Below are 20,883 nucleotides of genomic sequence, written 5' to 3'. Positions count from 1 at the left end.
GCAGTCACACACGGTCTCTGTTCGCTTCATGCAGTCACACGCGGTCTCTGTTCCCTTCACACAGTCACACGCGGTCTCTGTTCGCTTCACGCAGTCACACATGGTCTCTGTTCGCTTCATGCAGTCACACACGGTCTCTGTTCGCTTCACGCAGTCACACACTGTCTCTGTTCGCTTCATGCAGTAACACACGGTCTCTGTTCGCTTCACACAGTCACACACGGTCTCTGTTCGCTTCATGCAGTCACACACGGTCTCTGTTCGCTTCATGCAGTCACACACGGTCTCTGTTCGCTTCACACAGTCACACACGGTCTCTGTTCGCTTCATGCAGTCACACACGGTCTCTGTTCGCTTCATGCAGTCACACACGGTCTCTGTTCGCTTCACGCAGTCACACACGGTCTCTGTTCGCTTCATGCAGTCACACACGGTCTCTGTTCGCTTCACGCAGTCACACACGGTCTCTGTTCGCTTCACGCAGTCACACACAGTCTCTGTTCGCTTCACGCAGTAACACACGGTCTCTGTTCGCTTCACGCAGTCACACACGGTCTCTGTTCGCTTCATGCAGTCACACACGGTCTCTGTTCGCTTCACGCAGTCACACACGGTCTCTGTTCGATTCACGCTGTTCACACACGGTCTCTGTTCGCTTCACGCAGTCACACACGGTCTCTGTTCGCTTCACGCTGTTCACACACGGTCTCTGTTCGCTTCACACAGTCACACACGGTCTCTGTTCGCTTCACGCTGTTCACACACGGTCTCTGTTCGCTTCATGCAGTCACACACGGTCTCTGTTCGCTTCACGTAGTCACACACGGTCTCTGTTCGCTTCACGCAGTCACACACGGTCTCTGTTCGCTTCATGCAGTCACACACGGTCTCTGTTCGCTTCATGCAGTCACACACGGTCTCTGTTCGCTTCACGCAGTCACACACGGTCTCTGTTTGCTTCACACAGTCACACACGGTCTCTGTTCGCTTCACACAGTCACACACGGTCTCTGTTCGCTTCACACAGTCACACACGGTCTCTGTTCGCTTCACGCAGTCACACACGGTCTCTGTTCGCTTCACACAGTCACACACGGTCTCTGTTCGCTTCACACAGTCACACACGGTCTCTGTTCGCTTCACACAGTCACACACGGTCTCTGTTCGCTTCACGCAGTCACACACGGTCTCTGTTCGCTTCATGCAGTCACACACAGTTTCTGTTCACTTCACGCAGTCACACACAGTCTCTGTTCGCTTCATGCAGTCACACACGGTCTCTGTTCGCTTCATGCAGTCACACACGGTCTCTGTTCGCTTCACACAGTCACACACGGTCTCTGTTCGCTTCACACAGTCACACACGGTCTCTGTTTGCTTCACGCTGTTCACACCTTGGTCGCCAGCCAGGGCACCAAAACAGGGGGAGATTTGAGTCTCGCGCTTCAACGCTCTTATTTGTTGCTGAAATTGACCCACTATGCTGTTTACTTTCTCCATCTGCGTTTTAAAAAAAGCATTTGTTTTTCAGTTAGGGATTTTAGTTAACGTTAAGGATCCCAATTTAGTTTAAACTTTTTTGCGTTTAAATGTTCACACCCTAACACTATGCATGATTATGTGATTCATAGATGCCACTGAATGGAAGTGTTACTGAATGGAAGTGCAACACACAAAAATGGAAATGCAATTATCATGTGGAGTCCTGCTAAGTTCATCTGACATGAACAGAGCCACATCCTCTCGTATGGATTTTCACCCCTGCTATATTCCCCTGACGTGAAGAAAGCTACCTTGTTTCTCTACATTCCCCTGACATGAAGAAAGCTACCTTGTTTCTCTACATTCCCCTGACGTCAAGAAAGCTACCTTGTTTCTCTACATTCCCCTGATGTGAAGAAAGCTACCTTGTTTCTCTACATTCCCCTGATGTGAAGAAAGCTACCTTGTTTCTCTATATTCCCCTGATGTATATGAAGCTACCTTGTTTCACTATATTCCCCTGACATAAATGAAGCTACCTTGTTTTGCTAAATTCCACTTTTTTTGCAAAAGTAGCAGTCCTAGTAGCTGATACCTGCTAAAGTGTATATCTGATGGTTTGTCAGCCTTGATGCCACTGACAGAGAGGCCTGAAAACTGTTGGTTGTCACTGGCACTTTGATGTCTTATCCCGCACGCATCATCATAAAGGGACATTCAGCAGCTGTGATGGGAAGATACTCATTATCAAAGGGGACGGTGACAAACACATGGAGCGTTCTTGAATGACGGAGGGTTGGTGTGTCTGTCTGTCTGTCTGTGTCTGCCTGTCTGTCTGTCTGTCTGTCTGTCTGTCTGTCTGTCTGTCTGTCTGTCTGTCTGTCTGTCTGTCTGTCTGTCTGTCTGTCTGTCTGTGTCTGCCTGTCTGTCTGTCTGTCTGTCTGTGTCTGCCTGTCTGTCTGTCTGTCTGTCTGTCTGTCTGTCTGTCTGTCTGTCTGTCTGTCTGTCTGTCTGTGTCTGTGTCTGTGTCTGTGTGTTTAGCTTCACCTGTCATTTACCTCCTGCTGTCCCAAAAAACACTGAGCTAAATGAAAATGTATTTAAAGAGCAAGACATGCTGAACCAACAACATGTCAAGCTAGACGTGGCCGCCCCGCTGCTCAGAGAAAAGCAGAGTTCAATGTACATTCATATGTGTGTGTTTGATGGTAGAGATTTGACATGTACATGTAAACATCAAACATCTCTCTTTCTCTCTCTCTTCTTTCCACAGTGCACCTTAGTTTGTGAGTCATCACAGGGAACCCAGAACGACAAAGATAATAGCCCCCTGACGGGTGCTGGTAAGTTCGACGACGCTTGTTCCTTCTACCTTTAAACACCTATAATTTAACTGCTGACGTCCATCGTCATGGCAACCCTGTAATCAGTGGGATGAGCTTTAAGGCTAATTTTATCCCCTCTAATTTGATCCCCCTTCCTCCCCCTGTCTAACCAATCACCCCAATCTCTCCTAGTGAAATTAGTTTATTACTGAAAAGATTTATCTCAAGTTTTTTGGGCATTTTCCCTTAAAAAAACCTATTACACCCCTGTAATTACCATGACCTAGTGTTACCCCCAAAAGCAGCTTGAAATTGACATAGTGTAATAAAGTGATCCATTAAGTTAACCCCCGTATACTTCTTGGTTTTCTCATTGGAAAGTGCGCCGCCCTTGACTAACCTTCTCCCGCCAAAGAGATTTGAAGTCTCAATGGGGCTACCCATTTTGATGAAAAAAACTCATATTATTCATTCTCAGATTAAAACGGGAAGCCTTGGTTTAAGTAAGTAAAGGGAGGGAGAGCCAGTTGACAGTGGAAAAGGTGTGAGACGTGGCCAACCTTTAATTCATTATCTACAGCACCATACCAGTGTCTCCGATGACATCATCGTGGGACCTTTTCTTCCTTTCTATTTAACTACAAAATGTAGAAAATGCCTTTTTCAAACATCTAGACACTGGTATGGGTGCAGGACAGGACTAATATGATGTACAAAAAAATGTATATAAAATGGTGAAGTGCCCCTTTAAAGCAGGTAATTATATCCCCAGACAAGGTGAACGTCCGCCTGCCTCCCTTGGCTGCTCCAGTCCTGGTTCTGTATCTGTTCCGTGAGGACTGGCTGGAGAGGCAGACCAGCGGAAGCAGCGCCACGTCGATCCTGTGATACCAATTAAGGGAGAAGCCCCCGAATGGCGCAACACACTTCGCTTGTTACTCGATCACTGGGAGCGGGGAGAATCGAGCAGAAACACCAGGAGTGAGAAAAAAGAGAGAGGGAAAGAGGGAGGAGGAGAAGGAGAGACTTGAGAAGGTCACTACTCCCTGCGGTGTTGGGAATATAAAGCCCTTCTTTCCCTTTTCTCATCACTCGTTCCTCTCCAGAGGGGAAAAGAAACCCTTCTGAGTCTCCAACTCCGTCCTCCTCTTCTTCTATGCTTTCTTTTTTTCTTTCCCTTCCTCATTATCGTATCCCGGTACTTTCTAGAAAGTCTTATCTTCGTCTGTCTCTATTTCCGTCCTCAGCGTGTGTTGGCATGACTTTCCTTACAGCTCTGTTCTCTGTACCCGTCGTCATTGTCACTATCTGTCGCAATTAGCTAGCGAGAGGCAGGCACCAGGGGGCTGTGCCACCCGCCTTCCTGCGCGGGGTGGGTTGCAGGAAGGCGGGTGGCACAGCTGCGTCCCATCACTATAACACGCTCCCCGCAGACTTAGAGAGATTGACTAATGCAATTTAGCCATTCACTTGTATTCCCTTTCAGAGCGGGGAGAGCGGAGAAGGATGCACACACACATGCACACAAACACACACACAATACACACACACACAGGAGGGGGGGGACGCCCGGGGAAGAAGTAATTTCCTTAAGAGGTGTGGGGAGAGGAGGAAGGAGCAATCTGATTGGCCTTCAGATTAGCGTGGCGGCGGGGGGAGGTCAGAGGTTCATCTGCTCCTTCGACCGTGTCCGCTGCAAGGAGGAAGTACCAGTCATCCCTTCATCTCGCTCTCAATCTGTCCCTCTCACCTCTCCCTCTCTCTTTTTAACTCTGACTTACTCTTTGAAATGCCCTCTAGAATCCTGTCCCTCTACACACAGCAGCAGCAACAGTGTAATTTAATAATCCAAGATCAACCTCTCCATTTCAAATCATAGCTGTACTTTTTCATTTGATGTAATCATTAATATAATATAATGATAAAGAGGAAGTTTCTGAGCCTATTTCGAGTAATTCCTGTCCTAGAAAGAAAATCCTTGTTTTAGGCTCCACCTCGAAGACTGACACAGGCTGCTAATACATATTCAGGAATTGGGGGTGGGAACGTTGTGGTGATTTCCAGGTGTAGCAGAGAAATGACAACAAATAGGCCACTGACTGAAGCTGTCAGTGTAATTAGCTAGCATGCTAAGCTAACCTTAGCCAGCTAATGAAAGTTGTGAAAAAGTCGATTTCTACTGGTGTGGGAGTTTAACCCTTTCTTATTTTTTACTTTTCACACTATTGTGTTGATTGCCGACCTCAGCCATACTCTACCAGATCAGATATCATCTTTTTCACATAGTCCTCTCTAGCCTGGTTCCAGTAACTATGGTGGATGGGCTTGGCTCTAGTTTGTCCTAGCCAACCTTCCAGGGGCCTGATTCTTACCTCTCTGACTGTCCTTGACACTGAACTGAACACCACATTACTTCCCACCCCAGTGCCTCTAGTAAAAGTCACCTCTGACACATTATTTGCCAATTAGAAGGTCTCTCCACTGCCACACCGCCCCTCGTGCCCGAACATCACAAGGTTGTCACTACATTCTCCAACGCTCTGTTGCCTTCTGTATGGGAGATGGGACTCTGAATACCCAGGACAAAGTGCTCAGAATAAGGCCCTGACATTGAAAAGGGATGACGGAGAGAGGGCCAGTCTCTGTATTGAATTCGCACCTTGGAAAGTAAATGGATGGCAAATGGGTGCATATGGTAACGGGGCCTCTCCTCCCCTCCTCTCCCCTTTTCTCTCCCCTCCTCTCCCCTTTTCTCTCCCCTCCTCTCCTCTCCCCTTTTCTCTCCCCTCCTCTCCCCTCCTCTCCTCTCCCCTTTTCTCTCCCCTCCTCTCCCCTCCTCTCCTCTCCCCTTTTCTCCCCCCTCCTCTCCCCTCCTCTCCTCTCCCCTTTTCTCTCCCCTCCTCTCCCCTCCTCTCCTCTCCCCTTTTCTCTCCCCTTTTCTCTCCCCTCCCCTCCTCCCCCTCCTCTCCTCTCCCCTCTCCTGTCACCTCTCCTCTCCTCTCCCCTCCTCCCCCCTCCTCTCCTCTCCCCTTTTCTCTCCCCTCCTCCCCCTCCTCTCCTCTCCCCTCTCCTCTCCCCTCCTCCCCTTTCCTCTCCTCTCCCCTTTTCTCTCCCCTCCTCCCCCTTCCTCTCTTCTCCCCTTTTCTCTCCCCTCCTCCTCCCACCTCTCCTCTCCCCTTTTCTCTCACCTCCTCACCCCTCCTCTCCTCTCCCTACCTCTCTCCTCCCCTCCTCCCCCTTCATCTCCCCTTTCCTCCCCTCGTCTCCCTTCCTCTCCCCTCTCCTCCCCTCCTCTCCCTACCTCTCCGCTCCTCTCCTTCCTCTCCTCTCCTCTCATCTCCTCCCCTCCCCTTCCTCTCCCCTCCTCTCATCTCCTCCTCTCCTCTCCTCCCCTTCCTCACCCCTCCCCTCATCTCCTCCTCTCCTCTCCTCCCCTTCCTCTCCCCTCCCCTCTCCTCCTCTCCTCCAGGAGTTGGACTGACATTACCCCTGTTAGTTGGTTGGTTGCAGCTTCACAAGGAAGAGGGAAAGTGATTTTATTTTTTAAAAGGGAGGAATAAGTGCTTGGGTCACACTTGTGATTCCCAACCCTCGGTGCCGTGTAGCTTTTTTGGTAGCATTACACATCTTGAAGCCTCCGTCTTCAATGGTGAAGTCTCTTCTACTACTATCGGAGCGCTACAGCTTATTACTATTGAGTGACTTCCTTCCAGAACGCTAGCGTGGCCTCTAAGAGAAGAAGCAACGGCAGCGAACTGCGAATAGCTGTTTGAGGCGTACGGCTTTTTCCGGCTTTCTCACCCAGCGACTGCCAGCACACTGATAAGAGTATTAAAGCTGTTTTTTGGTTGCCGCGTGATTGCTGCTAATAGCTACTCTAGGAAGAAATATGAAGAGGAGTGTAAGGGTTTAATTTGAATGGGGTTTAATAGGAGAAGATGGTGAGGCAAAGTTTGGGGAGTCAACCATCTTCCCTTTCCTTCACTGCTCTATCATAAACAAACAATTCAAATGGGAATCAAATTCAATGAAGCAATTGTTTAATAATGAAAGAATCAGTTAATGGGCTGACCTGAGATCTCTTATATTCTTCATTTTCTAAGTCTTGGAGAGAGAGATGTGGAAAGAGCGATAGAGAGAGAGATGCGGCTCTTGGAAGATGAGGCAAACAGCAATCTTATCTATCGCAGACACTGTTATTGATTATGGGATTTGCAGCACAGGCCACATGAAAATACGTTTTTTGAAGGGTTAGAGTTTTGTCTTTGGGTTTTTCCTCGGTATCAAAGTTTGTTTAGAACCAAACCACATCGTCTGGTTGATGTTTGTGAAACTTAGAAATGTCTTTGAAGGTGTATGTGATCATTTTCAGTATGTCATGATGGTTGATACTGTATGTCTCTCTTTCTCTCTCCACCTCCTCCCTCTCACCCCCTGTCTCCCCCCGCCTCTCTCTCTCTCTCTCTACCCTCCTTCTCCCTTCCCCCTCTCCCTGTCACCCTCCACCTCCTCCCTCTCTCCCAGTCTTTAAGAACCCGGTTTGTAAGGTCTACAAGTTCCAGACGGTGGATAGTAAATGGATGCTGGTGAGAGAGCAGATGGAGGAGTGTACTCTGTCCTTCAGCATCCCCAGACAGCTCCTCCACCTCTACATCCAGGAAGACATGAGGAGGTAAGAACCCATCTAGGATCAGTTGAGCCTTTACTGAACCAATGGGAGGGACAAAGCAAAACCTGACCTTGGAACAGTATTTCATATGGGATAATGACTTGTCTTTATAAGCACAGTGATTTGTGAGAAATAAACAGCAGCTGATTGAGGATCAGGTAAGACCAAATTTAACCACTGGAGGTAGACATCAACACTGACCTCGGATCAGTACATAGGGAGAGCACAGACCTAAGATCTATTGTAACAGCCTTACTCTAAGCCTAAATCTAACCACTAGGAGGTACATTGCATTCATTTGAATAGGGGCACTATAGCTCTGGGCCTGCCTACATTAACAGGCCTATTTCAGAGATGTAAATGGTTGTTCAAGAGCTATACTTAGAGAGGATTGAATTATTCAGGTCTGTTTAACACTTCAAAAGGGGATTGTTGTACGCCTGCACACTAGTCAACCAGCAACACACACACACACAGATGTACACGTGCATACAGGCACACAGACGTTTGCACACACACACACACACACACACATGCAGAGAGGGACACAGAGAGAGAGAGAGAGAGAGAGAGAGCAAGAGAGAGATAAACACACACACCAACTCTCCCCAACACTGCGTTGTTCTGAACAAAGTCCTGGAGCTTTATCGAGCTGAGAGTGGCTTTGAGGAAGATGAAGGTACTGTGTCGCTAATTGACTCTGCTCTTGATCTTGTCAGCTAATTAGTGGTCAAAGTGGCCACAAGATGATGAGGAAAAAGGGATGTGTATTGTAACCAAAATGATTCCAGATGACGTTTGAATCCCCCAGAATGTTCCTAGTGCAGTGTTAATGGGACATTATACTCAACAGACATTCAAGTTTGTCAGATGTTTTCATACCTCAATAGTAGTCTGATGATTTTGACATCTGGAAACATCTGACAAAATTAGATTTGGGAGTTTAATGTCCCTTCTTTAACCACAGTTAACCCTCATTAACCGTCAGTTAACCCTCCCTTGGCAGGTCCAGTTTTGCCATTGTACTCAATAAAGGAAAGGTTAAGATCCTGCCAGTGAATAGATTATCCTAATCAGTTTATAAGAGAGAAGCCACTGTGATGGGTAAGAGGATCTCAGTGTTCTCTTCCCTCAGGGGCCCTATGAGCGTCTGTCAGGACAGATCGTTCCTCAACACGCCCGCCGTCCCCTAGCAATCCCTCATAATCCCCCGCCCGTCATATAGTCCCAAGCGGTCGATCTCATGGTCAGCGGCAGTATCCCAAATGACTCCCTATTCCCTTCATAGTGCCCTACGAGCCCTGGTCAAAAGTAGTGCACTTTAAAGGATAGGCTTCCATTTGGAACACATGGAGTGTCCCCATCGGCCCACTAGTTTGGAATCCCAAGTCATTAAACTAGATTAGAACATTCTCAGGCCAAGGTTTCCCTCAAGTTCTAGATTAGAACATTCTCAGACCAAGGTTTCTCTCAAGTTCTAAATTATAACATTCTCAGACCAAGGTTTCTCTCAAATTCCAAATTAGAACATTCTCAGACCAAGGTTTCTCTCAAATTCTAGATTAGAACATTCTCAGACCAAGGTTTCTCTCAAATTCCAAATTAGAACATTCTCAGACCAAGGTTTCTCTCAAATTCTAGATTAGAACATTCTCAGACCAAGGTTTCCCTCCAGTTCCCACCCTTAAAAGCTATTATTTAAGCCTTGTTATTACCTGGTCTATTGCCTCTAGACTCTAACCTCTCTTGATACTTGCAGTCTGAGTAGAACAATACTTTAAAGCTAGAGTCCTTCATTGAAAGTATAACAAAGCCTTCACCCCACCTCTGTTTAGGTAAATAGCTACGGGATGGAGAAATGTAACGACTCTTAAATTCATAGACGGAGCTATGGATGCAAGGACTGACCCTCCATATTTTGGAGGCAGGGACTGACCATAAAAATGATAGTGTTTTGAGGCTGTACAGCATTTGTTTATGTTTGCATTGGTTACAAACATTCAAGTAAAACAAGCTTATATTTGGGGTTCTGATGGTGTATGACAGTTGAACTAAGCTCATGAGGCATTTAGATGTTCTCTTGTTCAGGAATCAATGGTTACATATCGTTCATTTGTAAATTATGGCTATAGCAATTAAGGACTATTCAGAAAACGATCTCGCTCTGCCACTTTACAATGGGTGTGTATGACACATGTTCAAAAACACAAGTACGTTGTTGAGTTTATTTACCCACACACATCAATGTATATCTATTATTCACTACCAGGTAGATAGGGAGTTTAAGAGCTTGTTTGTAATCCTCTTTAAACGATTTCAGGCGTTCTAGCTACCTCTTAGTTCTGTGTAAAAACTCAATCAGGCTTTACCCTTTTAATGATTAAGATACGCCTTTTAAGGCTGTGAAGTCACACACACACACACACACACACACACACACACACACACACACACACACACACACACACACGCTGTGAAGTGGCATAGTCTCCTTCCCCGGCATCACTTTATGCTAATAGTGGCATCTTTTTTTCTCCTCTCTTCATCCCTCGTTCCCTTTGATGTTGACAGCCATGTTCCAACCTTATCAACATGCCTGTTTAATCTTTGTCCTTGTGTGTGGGTGTATAGCTCTTGTGTGGCTCTTTGTGTGTGAGTGACTGTGTGTGTGAGTGACTGTGTGTGTGAGTGACTGTGTGTGTGAGTGTCCCAATTATGGATGTGTGTGTGGGCGTTAAATAATATTTCCCCTTTTCTTTAATGAATTGATCTGATTGTTTCATGAATTCCGAGCTACGCCTACACTCCTTCCCCATTCAACAAGGAGGAAGTGAGCTGATCATCTTCTGCTCCTGTGAACTAAAGAGTGTCACAGCGGTCTGCCTTTGGTTGGTGGTTGATACTACGGCCTCTCTACACTACATTTCAGTAAAGCACAGTATATGGAAATCAGTAGGCTATAGTTCTCTATGTACTTGAACGTCTACAGTAAAGGAGGCAGGTTGGGATGTAAAGAAGGAGGCTTCTGTTTGTGAGTCGTCTCACGCAGGTTATATTGACCCCAGGCCCAAAGCTCTTGGTGATTAAATTGAACAGACCACTATAACACAGCATGAAATAAAGTCTCTCACATGACAGGTCTTTGCTCTTTGGAAAATGTATTCTGTACCCCTCATCTGTCCAAGTCAGTTTGAACATAACAGCTCTCTCTCTCTCTCTCTCTCTCTCTCTCTCTCTCTCTCTCTCTCTCTCCCATTTTCTTTCTTCTGCTTGCCTGTCTGAGGCCTCTGTCTACTTTTGCCCTCATTCCCTACTGTGCCTTGTTCTTCAAGTCTCAGTCTCTCGCTCATGTCAATCTTCCCTGCATTTGTCTCTCTCACTCTTTCTCGCTCTCCTTCATCTTCCCTACTCAGTGTCCCTCTTAAGGCCTGTGACTCATTGTCACCCCTCCCCCCGTCTATCCCTCTCTTCCCCTCTCTCTATCTCACTGGCGTAACGCAGTTTCTCTGCCCCCCCCCCCGCAAGGTCAGAGTTTCATTATGCAGTGTACTATCTATAGCTTTCTACCACATCTCCCTCCCTCCTTCATCTTCCCTATTCATTGTCCCTCTTAAGGCTTGTGACTCAGTCTCCCCCTACCCCCCGGCACACACACTGTTGTTCACCCACTGACCCCCAACCACCGCTGTCTGCCCAGCATCAAAATAACCTGTCTGGGCTGGCTGACGCCTCTTGATACACAAATAACAGTGGTTTAGACAGAAGAATATGGATTACACTGAATGGCTGCAATCTGCTGAAGAGCATGGGTATGGTGTTTAACAAAGTGGCTATAGCGCTGGAATCAGACGGCATCATAGAGAGAGCATCACACACACACGCACGCACACGCACGCACACACACACACACACACACACACACACACACACACACACACACACTGCATTCTCTCATGAGCATTAGAGCCCTCTCCAAACCCAAGTGGATGGCTGGGTTAGAACAATATGTTTGATTGGAGCATCGAGGCCTCATGGAGTGGGTCTACTTTAAACCTCACTACGCCAACCCCCACGAAATGACACCTATCTGAACGTCCCCATCTCCTACTCTGCGAGAGGGCCAATATCATTATCTCTGTCAGCAGTGGTGTCGGATTACCATACAGAACAAAGAGAAATAATCATTTTTTTCTCCCTCTTCTACCCCAAACTGATACTGGAGAATATTTTTGTCCTGTTTTAAAAAGAAATCGGGTGCCTTTTGTGCGCTGACTAATTTACAAAGATGCTAATCTTCTGGTTGAAAGTGTTAAAGCTACACGGGACGGCTTTGATTCGGGAACTTTACATGGGAACTCATCATTGTTCTCTGAGGAAATCTCCACACAATTAAGGGTGGCTGATCTTAGCTCTTAATGAGATTCCGGAATGAGATACTGAAGTTCTCTTTTTACGGAATATTCTGGAAGCGAAAAGTCGGAAGCCCACCTGGTTTGGCTAGATAAGTCCCTATTACTTATGGTAATTAAAATTAATGGGTTAGTTACTCTATTTTACATGTTTAGATATTTGTTTTGTTACTTGAAATCAGTCTATGGACAAGGACTGCAATCCACGCTGGTTTAGTTGAGCTAGCCACTGTCAAGAAATGCTAATAAGGAAACAAATACATAAATATGTAAAATCATGGAACTATCCCTTTAACTCTCTCCCATGATGTTGAATCAATGCTCCCTATGGCCGTTACCCACAACTCACCTGTGGAGCATAGCCGCACAGCGTCTTGGTCACAGAGCAATCTGTTCCACCACTAGGTCTGCCACAGAGCTTATTTACAGTAGGTCCTTACTCTCCGGGATCCTTGGGATGTCCCTACCCTATTGAAGTTGAAATTTAAAATGGTTAGGGCTAGGGTTTAGGGTAGGGATTTCCCAAGGACCCCAGATAGCACTACTTATGTTAACTACCGTAGAGAGAGGGTACACTTTAAGGTGGAAAGGGGGGTCAAGGAGAAAGGTTAACTGCACTTGGGCAGCATGGCACTATCTATCTGGCTAAGTTTACTTCTGTGCCATTCTCAATTGGGTTTCGTGAGGCGAGAGGGTGGAGGGTGGTGATACAGTGCCTTGCGAAAGTATTCGGCCCCCTTGAACTTTGCGACCTTTTGCCACATTTCAGGCTTCAAACATAAAGATAAAACTGTATTTTTTTGTGAAGAATCAACAACAAGTGGGACACAATCATGAAGTGGAACGACATTTATTGGATATTTCAAACTTTTTTAACAAATCAAAAACTGAAAAATTGGGCGTGCAAAATTATTCAGCCCCCTTAAGTTAATACTTTGTAGCGCCACCTTTTGCTGCGATTACAGCTGTAAGTCGCTTGGGGTATGTCTCTATCAGTTTTGCACATCGAGAGACTGACATTTTTTCCCATTCCTCCTTGCAAAACAGCTCAAGCTCAGTGAGGTTGGATGGAGAGCATTTGTGAACAGCAGTTTTCAGTTCTTTACACAGATTCTCAATTGGATTCAGGTCTGGACTTTGACTTGGCCATTCTAACACCTGGATATGTTTATTTTTGAACCATTCCATTGTAGATTTTGCTTTATGTTTTGGATCATTGTCTTGTTGGAAGACAAATCTCCGTCCCAGTCTCAGGTCTTTTGCAGACTCCATCAGGTTTTCTTCCAGAATGGTCCTGTATTTGGCTCCATCCATCTTCCCATCAATTTTAACCATCTTCCCTGTCCCTGCTGAAGAAAAGCAGGCCCAAACCATGATGCTGCCACCACCATGTTTGACAGTGGGCATGGTGTGTTCAGGGTGATGAGCTGTGTTGCTTTTACGCCAAACATAACGTTTTGCATTGTTGCCAAAAAGTTCAATTTTGGTTTCATCTGACCAGAGCACCTTCTTCCACATGTTTGGTGTGACTCCCAGGTGGCTTGTGGCAAACTTTAAACAACACTTTTTATGGATATCTTTAAGAAATGGCTTTCTTCTTGCCACTCTTCCATAAAGGCCAGATTTGTGCAATATACGACTGATTGTTGTCCTATGGACAGAGTCTCCCACCTCAGCTGTAGATCTCTGCAGTTCATCCAGAGTGATCATGGGCCTCTTGGTTGCATCTCTGATCAGTCTTCTCCTTGTATGAGCTGAAAGTTTAGAGGGACGGCCAGGTCTTGGTAGATTTGCAGTGGTCTGATACTCCTTCCATTTCAATATTATCGCTTGCACAGTGCTCCTTGGGATGTTTAAAGCTTGGGAAATCTTTTTGTATCCAAATCCAGCTTTAAACTTCTTCACAACAGTATCTCGGACCTGCCTGGTGTGTTCCTTGTTCTTCATGATGCTCTCTGCGCTTTTAACGGACCTCTGAGACTATCATAGTGTAGGTGCATTTATACGGAGACTTGATTACACACAGGTGGATTGTATTTATCATCATTAGTAATTTAGGTCAACATTGGATCATTCAGAGATCCTCATCGAACTTCTGGAGAGAGTTTGCTGCACTGAAAGTAAAGGGGCTGAATAATTTTGCACGCCCAATTCTTCAGTTTTTGATTTGTTAAAAAAGTTTGAAATATCCAATAAATGTCGTTCCACTTAATGATTGTGTCCCACTTGTTGTTGATTCTTCACAAAAGAATACAGTTTTATATCTTTATGTTTGAAGCCTGAAATGTGGCAAAAGGTCGCAAAGTTCAAGGGGGCCGAATACTTTTGCAAGGTACTGTAGATGATTTGATATGTTTGCAAATGTCTCTTAATCTCTCACAAAAACACATCATGCGAACATGTCGATCGATGATATGTTTGCAAATTAATTAGAATAGATCAATCAGTCTGATAACATATTCTTATAGTGGCTAATTGACATTTTAGTGAGTCTGATTAGCAGCACCACACTGTCTGTAGTCTGAGAAACATTGGATCCGTTGTCAAGAATAACACATCTCTATTAAAGCAAATAGCCCATCGAAACCCCCTATGTATCATTGAGATCAAGACCTTCTTTACAGTGGATAGTACAGGCACCGTGTCTCATATCACGTCGGATCACAGCCATTCAGATGGTAACTACGACCTAGCGGGCTAAGGCGGTGGCCTGGGTATCAGCTTGGACGCCTCCGGCAACGGGTGGTTATTTCCTCGGCAATGACCTCAGTTTACCTCGGGCCCCTAATGGCAACGTGTAGGGGTATTTTGGCCCTCCGGCTACACGCCTCACACGCACGCCTCTCTATGAGATGAATCCGGTTGCCGTGGCGATCGACTCCGACAAACTAGAGAAGAGGGCTAGATAGAGGGGTTCATTATTGGTTAATGGGATCTGGGTGGTAGGATGTCTCTGACTGGGAGAAGAGAAGAAGGGGTGATGTTGGTACGAGTGGATAAGTGGACAAAATGGCTTCTAGCCTGAGGGTGGGATTTGTTTCATAATGATCAGTCTATCGACTAAGCAGTGAGGCTCAGGGATGGGGTAAATGGTGTGTGTGTGTGTGTGCGCATTTGTGTGTAGGCGCCCATCTGTGTGTGTGCGTGCGTGCGTGCGTGCGTGTGTGTGTGTGTGTGTGTGTGTGTGTGTGTGTGTGTGTGTGTGTGTGTGTGTGTGTGTGTGTGTGTGTGTGTGCGTGCGTGCGTGTGTGTGTGCATGTGTGTGTGTGTGTGTGTTCCTGCATGCATCAGAGAGGTGTTAAACGGTCTGTTAATACACTCGCCACTGTGACAGTTAGGGTCATATGACTCAAACCAGAAGACAATGAACAGCATTAGTCACAGTGGAGGCAATCTAACCGTGCTATTGGCCATGAGCCAGCACAACAGCATTAGATGATGCAGGGGGTCATAGAATAGGTTCAGTCTTGCTGGATAATACTGTACGTGGTTGTGTTGAACCTGCCAAAGCAATCTTTATGAATGTCTTGATTTACAAAATACATGCATGTACTCTGTAATGATCTGTATCCTCTCAGTGACATTCCTGTATATCTCTACCCAGTAAAGACAGAACAGGGATATGCGCTCCTTCCTGGCCACTGTGCTTCTGCTTATGTCTCTGCTTGCTCGGCCGGGCTTTACAAATAAAATGTATTGATTGATTTACTGTCTCTCTCTCTGTTCTTACTCTGTCGCTCTCCTTACTTTCTCTCTCCCTTTCTGTGTCAGTGGGATATGAGTTTGATTGAACTGAGCCGACAGAGTCCGGTTGAGAAATTCCTTGTACTCCGTAACGTTCCATGTATCTCTCATTGACATTCCCTGTGGATCCCCTGTCATTCCAGGATACAGGAGCTGAGGGACCTTGGGGAATTGTCTCCCCACTGGGACAACCTGAGGAAGGAGGTGATTGGCCGTTATGGACAGGTGATAGCTGCCTACCAGGAGACCCTGGCTGAGCTCAATAAGATCACTGGTAAGACTTACTACATGCACACAGGCAAGCATGGACACACACAGAGTCACTATACGCACACACATATTTACACTATGCACACACACTGCTTCATGCCCTATACCATGCTATAATGCTCTCTACCTCTCTTAAAAGGGTAGAGGTACCCTTGGGAAGAAGCGAGCATTTCTGAAATCCCTCTCTGTGAACACCCCTGCTGAATCGTCTTATTTGGGTTTTTGTTTGGCCTTTTCTTGTTTTTGTTTACCACATTGCCAACGTTTCTGTAATTGCCGATGTTTCACGTTTCGCCCTTGTCACCAAGACAAACACATGTTCCTCCGTCTCCAGTGGACTGGGATGCAGTGGATACCTTTGTACTTATCATTGCTTGGTAAAGAGGTGGAGGCAATGACTTATCAATGGCCCGAGCACTGCCCAGATAATCCCTACCATTGTGTCCCTGACTTGTCTTAGTGCTGCTGCAAATGTACATCGAATCAAGTTTACTTAGTCACATGCCGAATACAACAGGTTCACCTTACAGTGAAATGCTTACATACAAGCCCCTAACCAACAATGCATGTTTAAAAAATACAAATAAGAATAAGAAAAGTAAGAAGTAGTTAAACCGCAGCAGTAAAATAACAATAGCGAGACTATATACAGGGGGTACCTGTAGAGAGTCAATGTGCGGGGGCACCGGTTAGTCAAGGTATGTACATGTAGCAGCGGCGCAAATGAGAGGGGGGGGGGGGGGGGGGGGCAATGCAAATAGTCTATGTAACTATTTGATTAGATGTTCAGGAGTCTCATGGTTTGGGGGTAGAAGCTGTTTAGAAGCCTCTTGGTCCTAGACTTGGTGCTCCGGTACTGCTTGCCGTGCGGTAGCAGAGGGAACAGTCTGTGACTTGGGTGGCTGGAGTCTTTTACAATTTGTAGGGCCTTCCTCTGGTATAGAGGACCTGGATGGCAGGAAGTTTGGCCCCAGTGATGTACTGAGCTGTACGCACTACCCTCTGTAGTGCCTTGCGGTCGGAGGCCAAGCAGTTGCCATACCAGGAAGTGACATAACCAGTCAGGATGCTCTCGATGGTGCAGCTGTAGAACCTTTTGAGGATCTGAGGACTCATGGCAAATCTTTTCAGTCTCCTGAGGGGGAATAGGTTTTGTCGAATGAGAATGGGGGTGTGCTCGGTCCTCCTTTTCCTGTAGTCCACAATCATCTCCTTTGTCTTGATCATGTTGACGGGGAGGTTGTTGTCCTGGCACCACACAGCCAGGTCTCTGAGCTCCTCCCTATAGACTTTCTCGTCGTTGATCAGGCCTACCACTGTTGTGTCATCTGCAAATGATGGTGTTGGAGTCGTGCCTGGCTGTGCAGTCATGAGTGAACAGGGAGTGAGCACGCATCCTTGAGGGGCCCCTATGTTGACGATCAGCGTAGCAAATGTGTTGTTACCTACCCTTACCACCTGGGGGCGGCCTGTCAGGAAGTCCAGGATCCAGTTGCAGAGGGAGGTGTTTAGTCACAGTGTCCTTAGCTTATTGAGGGTACTACGGTGTTGAACCTTGAGCTGTAGTCAATGAATAGCATTCTCACATACAGTAGGTGTTCCTTTTGTCCAGGTGGGAGCAGGCAGTGTGAGGTGCAATAGAGATTGCATCTTCTGTGGATCTATTAGGGCAGTATGCAAATTGGAGTGGGTCTAGGGTTTCTGAGATAATGGTGTTGATGTAAGCCATGACCAGCCTTTCAAAGCTACAGACGTGAGTGCTACGGGTCGGTAGTCATTTAGGCAGGTTACCTTAGTGTAAGGGTAGGAATCACGGCCTGGATTCGAACCAGGTACTATAGTGACACCTCTTGCACTGAGGTACAGTGCCTTAGACCGCTGCACCACTCGGGAGTATAAGAGATCATACCAGAGGTTTTGTAGTGATTCCTATGTTGAAGATGAAAATAATATTTGCTGGTCTTTGGTGTGTAATGCAGCCAGACACTACACTTTTATGAAATTGCTTATTCCAGTTACTAATAAGCGTGCACCCAGCCCTATATAAAACAGAACAACATATTTTATATACAGACAGTCAATGTCACATATCAAGATGAACTCATCTGACTAATGTTTGAATAATTGATACGTGTCGATTAGATCCAGAATTTAATCCGGGGTAAAAAATGACACTGGGTGAGGACTGAGGCCTTGGGGACCGATGACCACCTCGAGTCACCTTTGTTTCTTCTTTACGACTTCCCTTCATCCTGGAGAGCAGAAAACACACTCTCCAGTGTTTCTGTCTTCTGCTGCATTAGTTTCCATAGCAACAAAGTTTCTACAAGGGTTAAGGGGGATAATGAAGAATTACGTGATAATCATTTTGTTGACAAGGGGAAGCTGATTGAGTGCTACTCTGTGTGTGTGTGTGTGTGCGTGCGGGGGGGGGGGGGGGGGGCTTCATCTGATATTGATAGGGTTTACACGCTTATCCTGCTGATTCATACTGACAAGATGCAGAACAAAACTTAGACACTCTATCTGTTTGGCTGAATCACACACACACACACACACACACGCACACACACACACACACACACACACACACACACACACACACACACACACACACACACACACACACACACACACACACACACACACACACACACACACACACCCACCTACATACATCCACTCTGTTGCACAAAATGACAGATATTATTTGGCACTATCAAATTATCTATATCTGTCCTCGACCAAATTCAATAGACTTCCACAACACGATACTTGATGGGTCACAGCGCGAGCCATAACAACTCTCTCTCAATTTCTCTCTCTTTCTCTCACTCTATCCCTCCCCCATCCCTCTATCGACCCTCTATCCCAGCTTCCTTGGGTCCCAGCGGCCATAGTATCCTGATGGAGGGATAGATTTTTTCTCCCACACCTCTCATTCCATAATGAGATATTTGTCAAGGTGTTTTTTCCCTGCGAACCTCTGATGAGTGACGATGGCCACACACACACACACACACACACACACACACACACACACACACACACACACCATCTAGTAAGTAGAGGGCAAATCGGCGTGGGTTGAGATGCTTCATGACAGCTCTCCCTGCATGGCCAGATGCTGCATTGTGTGATGATCAAGTTAGCTGGTAGCCGTTGGACACCGTGCAGCAGAAGAGGCGGCCCTCGCAGCCTATAATCCAGCACCGCATTAAGTCGGCGCAGTGACAGACAACGCTAAACGAGCCGGGCAGAGAAGGCAGCAAGCAGGTTAAGTATTGATACCTAATGTGATTAAAGGAAAGGTGAGGAGTGGGAGGATAGAGAGATGTAAGAAAGATGGAGAGAGAAAGAGGTGTGTATGTGGTGGCTAGTTGCAATGTTACAAGTGAGAGGGTGAGAAAGTGGGGGAGAGGGAAAGTGAGATTGAAGAGGAGGAGGGAGGATGGACGCACTGCGTTGTGTACCAGTGGTCTGTGGGGGTTTAAGGAGGATGGACGCACTGCGTTGTGTACCAATAGTCTGTAAGGGTTTGAGGAGGATGGACGCACTGCGTTGTGTACCAATAGTCTGTGGGGGTTTGAGGAGGATGGACGCACTGCGTTGTGTACCAATAGTCTGTGGGGGTTTGAGGAGGATGGACGCACTACGTTGTGTACCAATAGTCTGTAAGGGTTTGAGGAGGATGGACGCACTGCGTTGTGTACCAATAGTCTGTGGGGGTTTGAGGAGGATGGACGCACTGCGTTGTGTACCAATAGTCTGTGGGGGTTTGAGGAGGATGGACGCACTACGTTGTGTACCAATAGTCTGTGGGGGTTTGAGGAGGATGGACGCACTACGTTGTGTACCAATAGTCTGTGGGGGTTTGAGGAGGATGGACGCACTACGTTGTGTACCAATAGTCTGTGGGGGTTTGAGGAGGATGGACGCACTACGTTGTGTACCAATAGTCTGTGGGGGTTTGAGGAGGATGGACGCACTACGTTGTGTACCAATAGTCTGTGGGGGTTTGAGGAGGATGGACGCACTGCGTTGTGTACCAATAGTCTGTGGGGGTTTGAGGAGGATGGACGCACTACGTTGTGTACCAATAGTCTGTGGGGGTTTGAGGAGGATGGACTCACTGCGTTGTGTACCAATAGTCTGTGGGGGTTTGAGGAGGATGGACGCACTACGTTGTGTACCAATAGTCTGTGGGGGTTTGAGGAGGATGGACGCACTGCGTTGTGTACCAATAGTCTGTAAGGGTTTGAGGAGGATGGACGCACTGCGTTGTGTACCAGTAGCCTGTCGGGGGTTTGAGGAGGATGGACGCACTGCGTTGTGTACCAATAGTCTGTGGGGGTTTGAGGAGGATGGACGCACTGCGTTGTGTACCAATAGTCTGTAAGGGTTTGAGGAGGATGGACGCACTGCGTTGTGTACCAATAGTCTGTGGGGGTTTGAGGAGGATGGACGCACTACGTTGTGTACCAATAGTCTGTGGGGGTTTGAGGAGGATGGACGCACTGCGTTGTGTACCAATAGTCTGTGGGGGTTTGAGGAGGATGGACGCACTACGTTGTGTACCAATAGTCTGTGGGGGTTTGAGGAGGATGGACGCACTGCGTTGTGTACCAGTAGCCTGTCGGGGGTTTGAGGAGGATGGACGCACTGCGTTGTGTACCAATAGTCTGTGGGGGTTTGAGGAGGATGGACGCACTGCGTTGTGTACCAATAGTCTGTGGGGGTTTGAGGAGGATGGACGCACTGCGTTGTGTACCAATAGTCTGTGGGGGTTTGAGGAGGATGGACTCACTGCGTTGTGTACCAATAGTCTGTAAGGGTTTGAGGAGGATGGACGCACTGCGTTGTGTACCAATAGTCTGTGGGGGTTTGAGGAGGATGGACGCACTACGTTGTGTACCAATAGTCTGTGGGGGTTTGAGGAGGATGGACTCACTGCGTTGTGTACCAATAGTCTGTGGGGGTTTGA

At 46.8% G+C, this 20,883-nt stretch overlaps 1 protein-coding gene across 21 annotated transcripts in view; it reads left to right on the top strand.

Moving 5' to 3' along the window:
• Positions 1-20,883, top strand: part of LOC110498640 (type II inositol 3,4-bisphosphate 4-phosphatase) — a 284,799-nt gene that overhangs the window by 207,137 nt on the left and 56,779 nt on the right. For all 21 annotated transcript variants that reach the window (XR_016488810.1, XR_016488813.1, XR_016488812.1 and 18 more), the window contains 3 exons: positions 2,756-2,825; positions 7,332-7,479; positions 15,773-15,903. Coding sequence is in view for 16 of the 21 variants with exons in the window: in XM_036954244.2 (XP_036810139.2) it covers positions 2,756-2,825; positions 7,332-7,479; positions 15,773-15,903 (349 nt within the window). In the remaining 5 variants the exon portion in view is untranslated. The remainder of the gene's footprint in view (positions 1-2,755; positions 2,826-7,331; positions 7,480-15,772; positions 15,904-20,883) is intronic.

The sequence above is a fragment of the Oncorhynchus mykiss genome, chromosome 19 (genome assembly GCF_057628025.1).
Source record: "Oncorhynchus mykiss isolate SJ-2025 chromosome 19, ASM5762802v1, whole genome shotgun sequence".
NCBI lineage: Eukaryota > Metazoa > Chordata > Actinopteri > Salmoniformes > Salmonidae > Oncorhynchus > Oncorhynchus mykiss.
The sequence above is the reverse complement of the archived record's forward strand: the minus strand, read 5'-3'. Positions and strand labels throughout refer to the sequence as shown.